The sequence below is a fragment of the Macrosteles quadrilineatus genome, unplaced genomic scaffold (assembly GCF_028750875.1).
Source record: "Macrosteles quadrilineatus isolate MER2022 unplaced genomic scaffold, UCM_ALF_1.0 Scaffold_6__1_contigs__length_79288215, whole genome shotgun sequence".
NCBI classification, from domain to species: domain Eukaryota; kingdom Metazoa; phylum Arthropoda; class Insecta; order Hemiptera; family Cicadellidae; genus Macrosteles; species Macrosteles quadrilineatus.
This window is the reverse complement of record NW_026542599.1, coordinates 35,226,026-35,243,155: the sequence shown is the minus strand read 5'-3', so window position 1 is coordinate 35,243,155 and position 17,130 is coordinate 35,226,026. Positions and strand designations below refer to the sequence as shown.

Sequence of the window (17,130 nt, the reverse complement as noted above, 5' to 3'; positions counted from 1 at the left end):
TCATCTCCATTCACAAGTTAGGCCTACTTGGCTTGAAATACCTAAGTACCTTTATATAGTCACCATTTCAGATAAATGTACCTATTAGGAATATAGTAACTAATTAACCCCTAAAATATTACACTCCAACAATAGGAACCCTACTGTAAAAGTAAAAGTAGCCATAATAAGAAACAGACACCATTAACTATAGATACTTATCATCGGGGAGTGGCAGTAACTGGATGCAAAACTGTTTGTACACACGAAGAGATTAGCTTACATAGCAAGTTAAGTTAGGTAGGTCCATATAGTCTATACTCCCAATTCATGACAGGAACTCAGAATTCAGTCATGAATGTTTAGCCCTAAGTTCGCCCATTCATAAACAGCCTAAATCTAAAAACGCCGGTTATATGTGGGCCTGGGGAAAGACCAACTGGGGTTTAAATCCAAGTTTAAAAACCAACTGAAAACCAAAAATGTAAACAGACTGAGTTTATATTCATTAAAACAGTAAATCTCCAAGAACCTACTTCTGTCCCAATTGCAACGTTGCCTATTGGTCTAAGCACCCTCATCTTTAATGCAACATCACCCTACAGTCCACACTACAACACTGAACAGCAACTTTCAGTTCTAAATAGCAAAAATGGGTCCCCAATAAAAATTTGAAAATTTGACCTTGAGTCAAGGGTGTATGCCCATAGATTACTATGCACAACTAAAATTGGTGGAACACTCGATATTTTGGAGAATATCAATGAAAACAAGATGTAAACAATCAATTTAAGGTTATGTTTATGCTTTGAAAGTGTCTAAACCAAGTTGAATAGGCTACTCTAACTATAGGTTGGTGGCATATGGGGTAGCCTAGGAAGCTGGATAATGGTTGTACACATATTTATACGGATAGAATTTGCTAATAAGGTAATATTTATTAATTTAAAGCCTGAAAATGTTAGGTTAGGAAGGGAAAAGCAACCAAATGTACCTGATTTTACCAAGTAAAAATACGATTTATTCAATGAAAATTTTACAGACGACGAAAGAATATATTAGGAAGCTTATGAACATAAAATATAGGTAAAACTCTGCTACATTAATTAATAAAAAAATTATTTCGCCAGCCTTACCTGGTTCATCATTCAAGAAGGACGCGTGCACTGCTCGTTATAATCCGCAATAACTCGACACTATGCAACACAACTATTGTAAAACTGCTTAAATCCGAGAAAATATACGACTAATTATTAATATATTGATGATTTGGTCACAAAAATATACTGTATGACCTGATTTTAGGGTGTCTTATTTTATCTATTCAAGTCGAAATGGCTGCCAATTGCCAACTTTCCTTCGTGTTTTACTTTATTTAAACTTACTCGCGAAATAACGAATATCACAAGAGATTATGTTAAATTTGATTCACTAGAAAAATTAAACTAAATAAAAACAAAAGTATAACAAAAAAGCACGGAAGACTTAAAAATCTTGTAAAATGATCACCGATGCTGAAATATAGACCGCAATGACGACGGCCATCTTGATGATCTCTTCCTCTCAAAAGTACCACAATGCTCAGCGCGATTCGTGACACGACAAAGAGACGAATTCGCCCGCACCTCGCCCATGCTCAGTTTGAAACGCGCCAACGTTTAAATGTAGCAACAGCGGTCTTTGGAAAACGTATATATTTGAGCGGTACTATAACAATTCTGAGCATCGAGTAGACAGACAGTCTTTCCACGAACGATCGGACGAATATTAGCGTTTTATACCAAACGTTTAGGCACTTTAAAAACTAGTTATTTAGATCTAGGTAGATCCTTTGAATACATTATAAAACTATGAATTACTAAACAACATGGAAACCGGGGCTGCCTTTAGAAGCGCTTCAATGACTACCTGATAAAAGGCATTCATTCGTTCCCCTAAACCCATGGAAGTCTGGGTACAAGAATTTTGTGAACTACCTCTGCAATTTGATTAAGAAAGCATATATGTTTCTCAATAATAGGATTGATAGTGATTTATCGAGAAAGGAAGAGTACATAGTAATGATAGCTTTCCTGGAATGTAATACCTATAGAAATCCGATTTTAAAACCTTTCTGCCAGAGCCACGTTTTTGGTCAAGGCTTCATGGAGTAATGGTCAACACAGAAATCAAAAGAAAAACTCCAGAAGATTGACTAGGAAAACCAAGGACTCTATACAGCTTTGATGCTTAAAAGAATAACGTCCATTTATCATGTAACTGATTGGGATGTCTAAGATAAAGGTTTGGTTATATTTAAAAAAAACTAGGTATTTTGGAAAACGTCCAAAGTGAATGATAAAACGAAAGAAATACAATCCTTGATTCAGGGAAAATACTGAATTAATTTAAGAAAATTCATAAAAAAATTTATTCAGACTTTATGAATCCTTAATGAAGAATGCCAACAAATAGTAGTTTCCAGAAAACATCAATGGGTATTAAAACAATGGAAGACTTGCATAGTTTAGAGATAATTCTTCCCAAAAACATTTTAAGAACTGCAGAAAATCTTAAAAAATCAATTTATTCCACTACAATTAAGATAAACAAGAAAAATATTAAAGAGTCATTGATGGCATTGAAGATTTACTGAGACATTCAGGAGAATTTAATGATTGATAAAATCAAAAGCCACATACATTCACAAGCACCATAACCTTTGTTAGAAAAAATAGCTAATACAATCATGACTTACTAGAAAGTGCAGAAGATGAAAAAAAATAGCAACAAGCCTTTTTGAGCTACAATGCTAATTTTTTAACATGCATTCGTATAATATAACTAATTAATTGGTTTTAAGTTGCTTTCCTAATAAAGTTGAGAAGTATAAAGAATACAGTTTGAAGATAAAAGTAAGATAAATAGGGAGAGTGATCATGCGGATAAATCAGTGAAAAATATCAATATTTAGAAACATATTTGTAAGTGATAAAGACAAGTCCAAACAAGTTTCATGATGATAGAAACACATATAGAATATTAAGTTTTAACTAAGCTAGTAGAAACACCAATGTTAGTACCATGCTAAAAGAAAAAAATCACTAAAATTGATTACATATTGCTACAAACAAAACACACTCACATGAACTCACCAAAATGTGGTCGCTTTTCCTCCTCTTGATTTTCACTAAAATACACATAAAATATTTTCAAATCCAACACTGTTCACTGTATTCATGCACTGTACTGACCAAATAAGCCTCTTCTTTCACCAGTGTAACTTCCAGCTGAAATTCCACAACTTGAGAGGATAAATTGGAATGGAAGAAAAATAAAAAGTTTAAATCAGCTTTATAAATTTTATTTATAAAAAGACAACACACGATTCTAGAAAAAAGTTTGTACAAAAAAATAGTTTAGTTTAGAGTCTCCTCCGTTTACGTGGCCTCGGTGGGTTGTCAGAAACTCTCGTACTATCTGTGACTGATATGATGTCTAAACCTCCCATCACAAGGCCTTTGACAGATGACTGAAACACACAAAAACACAACTTCTTAAAAAGACTAAATTAGCCTGGTATGCCGAGGAACAAGTAAAATCAAAATTTGCATTTACTGAAAAGAAAAGATGCAAGTGGATAAACACAAAGTAGACTTTTACTGGCCATGGGCCAATAAAGAGGGCTTAGTAAAACAGACCAATGCGGATTTTGTGTATAGGTGATATTTGCTTTTAATTATGGCTGGAATGTCCAGCCCTAAATAGCCTGGAGAAGGTTGATATGACTTGGAAATTCGCCTTGCCTGTTTTCGCTTCCATAAGTGATTTGTAGTTATTTATTGTTATTGTTAATATTTATTCATTTAAATAGTTGTAAGCTATTTGTAATATTTTATTGTATTATACTCCGTTTATAAACTTTAGGCAGTATTAGGGAAAGAAATATATCCCCTCCACATCATCCTACTGTACCATTAAATTAATAGCTCAACAGCTGATGTTTGTAAAAAGCCTATCAGCTGCTATTAAGTAAAAACAGCAGTGGGCGAACTTCCCCTCAAACCGTCTAAATTTTGTGAACGGAGTATCTAATCTTGTTAATAGCAATCTCCGTATTTATAAATAAGTCAATATAAAATGGTAATTACCATTGTGAAATAATTAAATAAAAAGTGAGAAATAGAGACAACAGCATTTATAAGTGAAATGGCTCAAAGGATATGATGAAGTGTTTCAAGTGAAAAGGTATAAAGGGCAACAAAAAAATTTGCACTTTAAGTAAAAGGGCACCATAGGAAAAGATGGCATCTTAAATGAAAGATGCAGTGGAGAGGGGGAATTTAAGGTAAAATGGCAGCATCCAGGAACGTTTTTTAAAGAGCGGGCGAACTATAAGAGAGGGTGTATTTGAAATGAAATGGCACATAAGAGGTATAGCCTATGATGTTAAGTGAAAGAGCACCATAGGAGAGGGGTATTTAAATTTAAAATGCATTATAAGTGAAAGGAATGACTTATGTGAAAGGATACCTATGTTTGGGGGGGGGGGGGGAGATTGATGATGGTAAAGAAGCAAACTGTAACTTAAATTCATTACACTTTCCAGATAGCTCATGTAATGTTTTTCATTAGTTATTCAATTGAAATCTAATATGAGCCACCAGGGTTATGTTTGAGAAATGAAAGTAGGCTAGCTTTAAAAAATTAAGTAGGCCTATTATTTGTTTAGACAAATGAATCGTTTAAATTATCAGGCCATTTACTAGTTTGTTTACATTTTTTGTAAACAATTCAAATTATGATAACAGGTCACTTCATAAAACCCTCATAAGCCACTTTATAAATTTTTTCTAAGTATGTCAGAATGTATACATTAAAACATATGCTTTTGTTTTACTTGTAAGTGTTTGTAAATCTTTCTTATTGTACATCTTTCTAAGAGTAAATAATTTTAAAAAGTATAACTTACAAAATATATATTTTATTAAAACATTTTTAAGCTTTACAACCAAGTCACGATTTTGAGGCTTGTTTTTAGGCTTGATTTGTTTTGCCTAAAACATCCGATTATGTAATCGCTGAATTTTTGTTGACTTTTGTATATTGCATTTGTTATAAATGTTGAAGAACAATAAAACTTTTCTGATTTCCGATTTGTCAAAAAAAAAATTATTTCAAAAGAACTATTTGTTGTGGCTTTTAGGCAGTACAACATTATCAACCCAGATTTTCAATGATCCATGTGACATTTTTATTATCACTATGGCATCCTGAGCATAATGCCATCTTAGTGTCATCCTGATTGTCGTGATGACATCGTGAATCTTCCCTGTGATTGCAGTGATAACCTGAGTGTTGTGATGACATCATGAACATTTACTGTGATGGCAGTGACAATCAAAATTGCCGTGATAACAAAATGAACAACCGCAATCGTCGTGATGACATCCTCAACATCCCTTACACACAGTGAAATCCTGATTGTAATGAGGACATCATGAACATTTCCTGCTATCGCAGTGACATCCTGATTGTTTTGATGACATCATGAACATGTACTGTGATCTCAGTGATGTATGAAATTGCCATAATAACATCACAACATATCCGCAATCCCGATGACATCCTGATAATTATCATGTCAGCATGATGATTTCTTATGAACCAAGTGACATTTTTATTAATACGATGACATCCTGATCATCCCTCACAATCACAGTGCCATCCTGATTGTACAGATGACATCATGAATATTTCCTGTGATTGTGTCATCCAGTGACAACCACCAGTGAGTGTAGTGATGACATTATGAACATCTACTGCCATTTCAGTGACATCCGAAATTGTCGTAATAACACTATGAACATCTACCAGAATTGCGGTGACATCCTGATTGTGGTAATGACATTATAAAGATTTTTCTTAATCCCAGTGACATCCTGATTGTCGCAATTATCATGAAGATTTCCTAAACATTCACTAAATTCACAGTGCACTATGGCCGAATAACATTTTGCACATTTCTTGTAAATGACATTATGATTGTCTTGAAGACATCATGATTGTCTTGATGGCATCATGATTGTCTTGATGGCATCATGATTGCCTTTATGACATCATGATTGCCTTGACATCATGATTGCCTTGATGACATCATGATTGTCTTGATGGCATCATGATTGTCTTGATGGCATCATGATTGTCTTGATGGCCTCATAATGTCATGATGACATCATGATTTTCATGATGACATCATGATTTTCATGATGACATCATGATTGTCTTGATGACATCATGATTGTCTTGATGACATCATGATTGTCTTGATGACATCATGATTGTCTTGATGACATCATGATTGTCTTGATGACATCATGATTGTCTTGATGACATCATGATTGTCTTGATGACATCATGATTGTCTTGATGACATCACGATTGTCTTGATGACATCATGATTGTCTTGATGACATCATGATTGTCTTGATGACATCACGATTGTCTTGATGACATCACGATTGTCTTGATGACATCATGATTGTCTTGATGACATCATGAACTTTTCTGTAATCCTAGTGTTATCCTGATTGTCTTGACGACATCATGATTGTCTTGATGGCATCATGATTGTCTTGATGGCATCATGATTGTCTTGATGGCATCATGATTGTCTTGATGGCCTCATAATGTCATGATGACATCATGATTTTCATGATGACATCATGATTGTCTTGATGACATCATGATTTTCATGATGACATCATGATTGTCTTGATGACATCATGATTGTCTTGATGACATCATGATTGTCTTGATGACATCATGATTGTCTTGATGACATCATGAACTTTTCTGTAATCCTAGTGTTATCCTGATTGTCTTGACGACATCATGATTGTCTTGATGACATCATGATTGTCTTGATGACAGCATGATTGTCTTGATGACATCATGAACTTTTCTGTAATCCTAGTGTTATCCTGATTGTCTTGATGACATCATAATTGTCTTGATGACATCATGATTGTCTTGATGACATCATGATTGTCTTTATGACATCATGATTGTCTTGATGACATCATGATTGTCTTGATGACATCATGATTGTCTTGATGACATCATGATTGTCTTGATGACATCATGATTGTCTTGATGACATCATGATTGTTCTGATGACATCATGATTGTCTTGATGACATCATGAACTTTTCTGTAATCCTAGTGTTATCCTGATTGGTTTGATGACATCATGATTGTCTTGATGACATCATGATTGTCTTGATGACATCATGATTGTCTTGATGACATCGTGATTGTCTTGATGACATCGTGATTGTCTTGATGACATCGTGATTGTCTTGATGACATCATGAACATTTTTCACGATTGCAATGACATCCTGATCATCTGACATTGTGGTGACATCATCATATTTATGATTTTAATGATGAATTATGAACATTTTCTGTCAACCTAGTGACATACCGATTTTTTTGACGACATATTAACACCTCTGCGATCATAGTGACATCCTAAATTGCCGTGATAACATCATGAACATCTACTAGAACTGCAGTGACATCCTTCCAGCAGGATTCATGATAAATTCCTGAATATAAAGTACTAATGGCGGAACTTCCCGTTGAGCTTCATCACACCAATTTTATATTTATAATTTAAAAACATTTAAAATATTGTTGAAAGAAATCACATTTCAACCACATTATGTATTTAATTGCTGTTTGGGGATTGTAAGTTTGAAATTTTTATTCATTTTATTTACTAAAATTTTTTTTTTTTGCACTTTTACTTTAAAAATAAACTTTCTATGGAATAATATTATTATGGTCTCGGCAACAACGGTAGTTGTCTCCCACAATTGCGGCAACACGCATGCACATAGCTTGCGTTCTTGGCAACAGCAGTAATCATCTCCCATGATCGCGGCAACACATGTGTGCATATCTTGCAGCCAATACTGCAACCAAGAGCATGTTTTGAGGTCTTGGCAACCCCAATTTTCGTCTCACACATTTATGGCAACTCCCAGGAGCATATCTTGCTGTCTCAACACCATCAGTAATTGTCTTTCGCGACCACGGCAAAAACTGTGAGCATATTTTTAATCTGGACGTCATCACTGATTGTCTCTCACTTGCGACACAGAAAACGTACTACTATAACCCAGAATGCCAACCACATGGTAAAAAGCATTAAGCGGTTTGAGAGAGCTTTGCCTGTCAATCCGTAGACAGCGCCACTAGCGTTGGTTGCTATGCTATTGCATGGCAACGCTGGTGGCGCTGCCTACGATTGACAGGCAAAGCTCTCTCAAACCGCTTAATGCTTTTTACCATGCAGTTGGCATTCTGGGTTAAGAGTCTTCCTTAGTGGAAGCCATGTTGGATTTCTTCCCCATAAGAACAATGTTAACTTTGGGTCCAAATATCTCATCAGCAAATTGTCATATAATTATGGATAAGGAGTTAAATTTAAGGAATTGCGGTCCTCTAGAGTTTGACGTTTTTTATTTCACAATTTTTAATTTTTATAATGAATAATTGATTATTAATTAGCTTAAAATTAAGCTAATTATTGAAAGGAAATGAAAATGGATTTTCGAAATTCAAAAACCTCAGTCACGAGTCTATTATGTTAAAAATACAAATTTTAAATTTCAAAGCTATATCTTAACAAATAACGCCGTTACGTGTCCACAAATGATGCATGTTTAAAATTGTTCTTATGGGGAAGAAATCCAACATGGCTACCACTAAGGAAGACTCTTAAAGTAGTACGTTTTCTGTGCTTGCGATGCAATAACACCAGTGATAGTTGGTACCTGCCTTTTTTTTAAATTAAAAACAATTTCAAAAACTTAAATTTAGTAAAAGTAAGTTTGAATTTAGGAATTGGATTTGGGTTGTTTGTACCTCTCTTTCTGCAAAAATTTAGAAAATTTCAATCCTTTTTTTAACATAAAACATTTTAAAGAATTTGAAATAACCGGCATCAGCAATCTGACACATACTTTCTCCCATTAGCTTGTCAACAATCTTTATCATAGGTAAGCGATGAGAGCAACTATGATAATAGGTAAAATCACAAAAGTTGCATTAGCTTTTGAACCGTAATTTTTACAGCAACGGGGGTTGCACTATGTTGTTAAGAATTATAAGGACCATCGCATACTAATTTCAATCAAAACCGGCTTTATGTCAAAAATCCAATTTTCTCTTATTTTATGGTGTTTTATGAGAAAATAAAAGTTACAATAGCTTTTAAACCGTAATTTTTACAGGAATGGGAGTTCTACCATTTTGTTCAGAATTTAAAACACAGATTGAACAAATACAGCCAATAGACATAAATAGGCATCTAAAAACAAGTTCCATGTACGTTGTTGGCCTATTGCAGTCTTTTTGATGGTTTGAAACTGGACCCAGCTGTTCCTGATCATTGGGCTTTAAATAAATGATCCTGACTAATGACCGCTGATCTTAGTCAGTACAGTAACAAAGCTACACAGGTCATCACACACCATTCTACACTCATCCTTCACTCATATTTGGGTTTAAATACGCACCTAGGTGGCGTCCCCATTTTAATGATTGATAATTGATAATTGATATAAAGGTGCTGTTTAATTCAACATCAACATTTTCGAAAGTGATTACAGTTGGTCGTAGATCCAGGGTCATTTAATAGAAAATGTATATAGGCTACTGAATATAAACCGCTCTACCGATAGGCCAATACGTTAAAATATTTCTAGGTGTTTTTCTCCAAATTATGTAATCTTACAAAGTTCTAAATCCTTAATTTCCAGTATCTTTTGGTTTAATTTCCTTTCAAAACATTTTCAACTTTTTTCAGCTTTTATTACTATATTTTGAGAAGGTAGTTATAAAACTTTATCCCAGAAACATTGGATTTTTTGAAATTTCTATTTTAGAATCATTATTTTTAAAAAAAATCTGATTTCTTGTTATTTTATGTGTGAATGTTTTATTGTCTTGGCAAAGTCTCTTATTTTTTACATGTAGTACTGTTCTATAAATATAAAGACTAAAGACAGTCATAATTTTCAGATTATGCCTACAAAATTGATCTCAACAATGAGCATCATCAAGAAATTTAAGCATAGTCCTACTTGCAACTTTTTGAAAATGTAGGATTCCTTGTAGATTTATGATTGATGTTGCGCTATAAATCTCTATACCATAAAGAACAACATCTACTGTATTGTAGGCTAGCTTACCCTAAAAGATAGGTTAATAGGCTACTGCAACACATCCAAACATCTAGCCTAATTCTGCCAGTTAAACGACACGGTCATCTCTCAAAGACAAACATTCAACATTTCTGATCATGACTGATTATTTTATTGATTTGAATTTACGCTACGTCGCTAAACTTATCTTTTGTCAAGTAATTGTAAAAGTGTGCGAGCAGTTCTATTTCCGAGCTGAGCCTGGCCTACAAGCTCGAGAGATCGAACACAAAGTCAAACTTGAGCCAAAATTGACAGATACAGAGAGAGAGAGAGAGAAAAAAAAATAAATAAATAAAATTTAGATCGCTAGACGCATCTTCCGTGTTAGCAAAAGTTTCATCCATATTTATTAACTTATTAGGTAGGCCTATCTACTAAAATAATTATATTTTACACTATATTTTAAAATTTTCTTAAATTTAATTTTAAAAAGGTTTTTTACTATGCAAGATTAGTTTATTAATTTAACTACGCTACGCAAATTCATAATAGAAAAAGCTTGGCTTCAAAAAAAGCTCAAAGGAAGCTCGGCTCGATTGAAAATCTCAGACTCCCACACCTCTAAGTTATTGGTTAGTATTAAAATAAAAACGTCTGCCATAAAAATAAGGTTGCCAATGACAAAGAAAAATAATATATATACTTAAAATATTGAATTATTATAGGCCCTAACAGCTATAAGACTGATTAGGTTTGATGTCTGTTATGTAAATGATTTCTCATTATAGTCAATGAACCTGTTTCATAAGGATCTGTCCAAATCATCTTGTTTCCAAAAAGTTCACAAACAATTTTTATAATGTTCCTTCAGAACCAACAAACAATCCAATCACCTCCATTTTTGAAATTTTGAAATTTTGCTTGAAATATTCAAAGGTTGATTCAGGTTGATTTGTTTCTTTTCTCCATTCACTTCATTAGATTGATTTATGTTGATTTCATATCTAATTGTTGGATCGAGAACTATCCCTTTGTTTGTTTGTCTTTCTAATCAACAAAATGTCCACTCTTCTAGTGTTTCCATCACAGGTAAGACAGTGTACTTCTTCATAGACTTCACATGAATTATTTTTCTGAAGGCCTTAGCTAATAATACTTCTAATTTTGTGGTGCCTCGTGTTTCTAAGAAGTTCAACAAACGGACCCAAGGTAGGGGTCTCAATCCTGGAATCCCAGGATCCCAAATCCTGGTCAGTGTTTGATACCTCGAAATCCCGGGATTGGCGTTTTATAATCCCCGGATTAACGGGATTGCAAAACCTAAGTTTATATTATTTTCTTTGTGAATTTGAGGAGTTTACTTCCGAAAAAAAAAATACGCTTAATAACACTTGAAACACATTATACTATTTACTTAAAGGACGAAAAATTTATACAGTACATGAAATATGGTATGAGTTATACTCTATTTCAATTGGACAATTTAATTATCACTAAACTCAATATGCGAACGTAATGTAAATATGTGTTTCAAATGTATTACACGTATTTTGATTACTTTCTGTAAATTGTATGAGGCCTACATTAGTTAGAAGTTAATTACAGTACCGAAATAAGTTATTTTGAGTTTTACTTTTGACATCAAACACAAACAACGCAATTGATGTGGCAAACATTAAACATGGCAATCGGTAATTTAAGTATTATTTTCTTGATAACAATTATTTATTTATTTATAACATTGAAGGCCTAACAATTAACTATAAACACACCATTATTATTTCATTATTAAGCTATCTATTGCTTATATTTTGGGTCTATAACTTTATCTTTGTATTTTGGTTTTAAGTGAGGCGATTCATTTTTTTAATCCTAAATTACGAGGTATTTTCCAATAAAAATACTGCAGGTAACTTATAAATACTTCTTAACTTTCAAAACATCTTTAAAACAAACAAATTTTGATTTGACTCACCGTTCTGCCGGGGCCAAGACCTTGTATCCTGACTCGCACTGTCTTCAATCCTTGGTTCAGAACCATCTGTAAAAAAGCATAAGTTAGGCCTATTATAAATACCTTAAAACACGACTTCAATTTAGATCACAAGTTAAACTAATTTTTCATTAACTATCAATATGCTTTAACTTCCTAGATTTGTTTACAGTGTAGTCGAATTTTGCTTGAAGTAGTTAGGGCAATTTTGCTTACTTCAAACTTTTAACTGATATTTCGGGAATGAAAGAAACTTACGGAAGTAAAGCTGATGGCAGTCGCTTGAGCGGCGATATTCGTTCCCTTTCTTGTGTTTTTAAATCCTTCAATTCCACATGATCGGTATATTTTAACTTCACCTGTAACAAATTCAAAATTGTCAAACACCTCATGTTTCAAAATAAATTGATGTAGGCTAGCCTATGTTCCATGGCATGTTGTAAGATGCTGATAAAAACTGAAACAGAAAGTTAACCCCCGAGAAACACTAGAAGAAGGCAGTTTCAACTAAATATAGTATTATGATTTAGAAATAATAGGCCTAGCAGAATTAGACAGAATTATTCCTAAAAAGAGAATGGATTACTATCTTAGACATGTCAACAAGAGCTTTTTTTAGAAAACAAAAATAAATTGTTGTACATTTATGTTCAAGGAGATATAATCCTGTTCAGATTGTGGCAATGTCAAGCGGGACCATGTGTGCAAAAGGTCTGTTTATGACAATAGGTGAAATCTATTTTTAGATAAAATTAAACGATCCATACCAGTTTTTCCATCAGATAATGAAAATATTGTGTTATTGCGAGAGACTCGAATGTTCACAATCGGCACTTCTTTGAATGGGATTCCTTTGAATAGTAAATCAGGTGTCTCTTCAGTGGGAAACATGTCTCTTCGACTGCAACACACGGACGTCAACATTTTATCAGTAACTGACAAATTACTTAACCATCCGAGGTAGATACAAATAAAGAAATTTTGAAAGTTATTGGTTCTAGGGTATATCAAATAGATACATTTCAGTAGGCTAAGTTACATTTCTTATCAGCAATGTAACTTAGTAAAAAGTTTAGGTAATATTAGACTCAAATGTATTTTACTCTCAAATGTTTAAGAAAATGTTGCATGAAATAAATTTTAGAAATTAAAACTGTCAAGTTAACATTTGACGTTAGGGTAACATCTAAGATAGGGCCTAATCTAGATTTTCAGTTTGGACTTTAATAAGCGCAGTACCGGTAGTATACAAACCATTGTGTGCCTAAAGCTCTCATTGACAAATCTAGTAAACTTAGGTGTTCCTAAACTGTTCTCAACATGGGTTAACACTAATACCAAAACCCTACCCAGGCTGACGCTAACCAAAACCCCCGGTCTCTGAGACCCCATTTGAAAAGAATGGACCATGCTTAGAAACACACTAACCGAAACTCTGGGCCTATGAGACCCCGCTTTAAAATACAGTACACTAACGCTGGGCTTCTGAGATGGACATGTTATGAACAGACAACCTGTCAAGGTCACGACACTCACGCAAAATGAACAAACGATACCGGTATATCAAAAGATACGGTCCGAGGAAAAGAGGGGAAGGTATTAGGGGAACGGAATCCCCCAAGTAAGCAGTGTTGCCAACATGCGTTTGTGAAAATTCCTGTGGGTCTGTCAGACCGGGGTTTCGGTATAGGTGTTAAGTTATAAGCCCACCACTCCTTTAGCTTAGAATAGAAAAATCAAAATTTGTACAACCCTTAAACTTAGTTAATAAAACTTAGTTTTATGCCTAGGTTCATAAGTTTCTACCTATCCATTAACGGATGAAAATGTTAATTAAGTAGGTAGTTTTACAGATTAGTAAGATAGGCCTACAGAGGACTCGTCATGCTTAAATGGAAAACCCGGGTGCGCTATTAAACCTGGCATGATAGGGTGGAAATGTAGGCTATTACTTGTAACAAGCAAGGAAGAGCCTGAATGGTGATGGCCACAAAGCATTTTTGTTCAGAAGTTTAACGCGCAGGGTCTTCCTACAGCGTGAGCGGTGTAGTACTTGATGACAAGGGGGAAATGAGAGTGGGAGAGGATGACAAGAAGAATTTGCTCAGACACCACTTAAGTGTACCCTACTAACTTTTATGATTTTTGTATCCTCTGGGGCCCCAAACAAATTTTGGTAAAAATATAGTTTTCTCATTATTTGGCCTATTTTGGTCACCTTTTTTTCTCTGACACTTTTGATGCAAACGTCTAAGTCATTTCATCCTGAAAATCGTGTTTAAAAGTCTCACGAAGTAAAAGCGCTAAAATTGGCATAACTTATTATTTTAGAGTAGGCCTAGTGTTTTCTTATTTTAGCGAATTTCCCATATAGGGAATAAGCTATTACCGTAGTACTCATGGTAAGGCCTGGACCCGAGACTGATCTATTTTTTCATTTTGAGGTCTCTAGAGGCCAAAAACACCATCCGTTCAAATTCATATATATATATATATATATTTATATATATATATTTATATATATATTTATATATATATTTATATATATATTTATATATATATTTATATATATATTTATATATATATTTATATATATATTTATATATATATTTATATATATATTTATATATATATTTATATATATTTATATATATATTTATATATATATATATGTGTCCGTTAGCGCGATAACTCGAGCAAAAATGATCCGATTTTGATGAAATTTGGTACAAACGTGTAAACCTACGTTTATTCGAACGAGTTCGCGATCCAGCATAATCGGACCATGGGAACGGGGGATTATGGGGGGTTTTATGGGGTAAAAATGGGGTTTTCCCATTTTTGAACCTAAAAACAAAAAATTTTGCGATTTCTTTCTAAAACATTTTGTAGAGCTTAAAAAAAGAAATAATTTAGTATATTGAAGCGCTGTTGTATGCCTTACGGTCACGGAGAAAATTAAAAAATAGTGTAATTAAAAATTCCCATGTTATTCTTATGGAGAAAATGAAAATTGTTGTAGTTTACTTGTTCATGGGTATATATTGATAAAATTTGGCAAATTTATTTATTTCATCCTATACTATTGATGTATGGTCCAAAAACACTTTTTACCTTTCCCGTAGCAGCAAACCTAAGCACTTGTTAAATCTAATGTTATTTAAATAGGGAATAATATGTCTTATTTATGGAAATATTTTAGTAAAAATGTAATCAGACAAGTTGAAATTCGCTTAGTCTGCAGGTTTGCTGCGGCGGGGGTTTTTTTTATTATTCGGGCCATTTCAAACACTTTTTCCCTCTGGCACTTTTTGGCAAATGCCTGCGTTTAAAAACTTAGGCTATTTAATTCAAAATATTCATTAAAACAATCACACACACAGTTCATTTACACGCAGCTTGGACCGTATAAGCCTGCACAAAATTTTTGGATTTTCCATGTCTGTTGCAGAAAGTTTAAAAACGTTCTGTTTTGGGGCTTTTACTTACATATCTGTGGTAGCCAAACTTACATGCGCAAGTGGTTAACTTCTGTTGGCAAAGTAGTTTATAGTAATTTAACACGTTGACTGCGGCCTACTGCTATAGCAGTAGCGCCGCACTGGCACTGCTCGCGGCCTACTGCTATATCAGTAGTGTGCTAGCCTGCCAAACATTGTGTCAGTGTACTTATGAGCCCAGTACACGGCCGGGAACGTTGTGATTGTTGCCAGTCTGTACCTTAGAATGCAAGCTTTATTTTGGTGTAGGTTGGTACTAAAAATTTCCGTAAAATCCCGTTTGGTAATGCTTTTGTCCCGTTTTCGGGGATTTTATCTATTCGAGCCATATTTCAAAGACTCTGGTTCTTGATCCAGGCAGTGCTGCTCCCTTTGGGTGTTTCAGTAAACTAAGTCCACTTTCGGGGTGACGCAGAACAATCACCACTGCTCTTTTGTGACTCGTCTTACTGAGATATTTCAATGCCAATAGCGTCGCCGATTCAGTAGCACGCCGGGGCTCCGCCCGCAGTATAAGGGAGCGCCATTGTAAAGATTTTCAGCAGTGAACGTGTTAAGGATCCAAGGGAATCCTCCCCCCCCCCCAAGTAAAAAAAACAGCTGTGTGATCCCTTGTTCCACCGTTTTTAAGTTAAGTTAGGCTACATCTTTAAGTAACTTACTGGCACCTAGATTAACGGTCATTAACTTATGGAATTTGTATCGGGTACAGTTTCTGGCTTTCTTCAACACCTTGGCAGCTTCCAGAGCCTGATTTATTAGTCTTGGCAATAAGTTAAAGACTACCATACTATAACTAGTATAAGATGGCGATAGAACCATTAACTTTTTCCTCATATGCTAGGCCTAGGCTAGCCTACAATTTTAGTAACTTAAGTTAGCAGACCAAGAGATCACAAACAATGGTAATAAATCTACACTTTGTGGTGCCTGAGACAGTTTGATATTCAACAATAGTGTGTTTGTGATCAATAAAAGGGAGTCTATCGAATCACCCGTCGAAGTTTGACCTTGACCGATTTAAAGGTCAGCAGTGAATATTAACTTAAATTTACTTAAGTATTAAAATCTCAGCCTCAGATTCTTACCTTTGAATCAATACATCCATGTTCACTGCTCTCTCGCCTGAAGTTCCATCATCTTTCTTTGGAGCCGAAGAAATAAGAGATCTTTTATCGTCTTTGTTACGTGGCAAACTGAAATGGAATTGCCTAACAATGGACACTAGAGAATTCTCGTGAAAACTACTTGGAAGTATTGAGAACTTGTTCGTTTCGTTAAATTTTGACTCTAAAGATCTAAAAATGGCTTTGGAGCCACAAATTTGAAGTATATTACGTAACATATTCCTAAATAAAATTAGTCCATTTCAGAGATTACCCCAGTAGATGCTCCACCTCCAACGGCGAACAGGAAAGAGAACGAGAACGACGAGGCGAGGCAGCAAAAACGATCGACCC

The 17,130-nt window shown here is 34.3% G+C and overlaps 2 protein-coding genes across 4 annotated transcripts in view; both read right to left on the bottom strand.

The window, feature by feature from the left end:
* LOC128996226 (chromodomain-helicase-DNA-binding protein 1) overlaps positions 1 to 1,517 on the bottom strand; it is a 43,134-nt gene extending 41,617 nt beyond the window's left edge. For all 3 annotated transcript variants that reach the window (XM_054421377.1, XM_054421378.1, XM_054421379.1), the window contains exon 1: positions 1,116 to 1,517. In XM_054421377.1, coding sequence (XP_054277352.1) covers positions 1,116 to 1,127 — 12 coding nt within the window. In that variant the 5' untranslated portion in view covers positions 1,128 to 1,517. The remainder of the gene's footprint in view (positions 1 to 1,115) is intronic.
* Positions 1,518 to 3,306: 1,789 nt separating this feature from the next.
* LOC128997149 (28S ribosomal protein S11, mitochondrial) lies at positions 3,307 to 17,130 on the bottom strand. Its single transcript, XM_054422734.1, has 5 exons — positions 16,759 to 17,130; positions 12,938 to 13,071; positions 12,429 to 12,529; positions 12,153 to 12,218; positions 3,307 to 3,490 (listed from the first exon to the last, which is right to left on the bottom strand). Exons 1-5 carry the CDS (start codon positions 17,013 to 17,015, stop codon positions 3,383 to 3,385), a joined length of 666 nt encoding a protein of 221 aa, XP_054278709.1. The 5' UTR covers positions 17,016 to 17,130; the 3' UTR covers positions 3,307 to 3,382.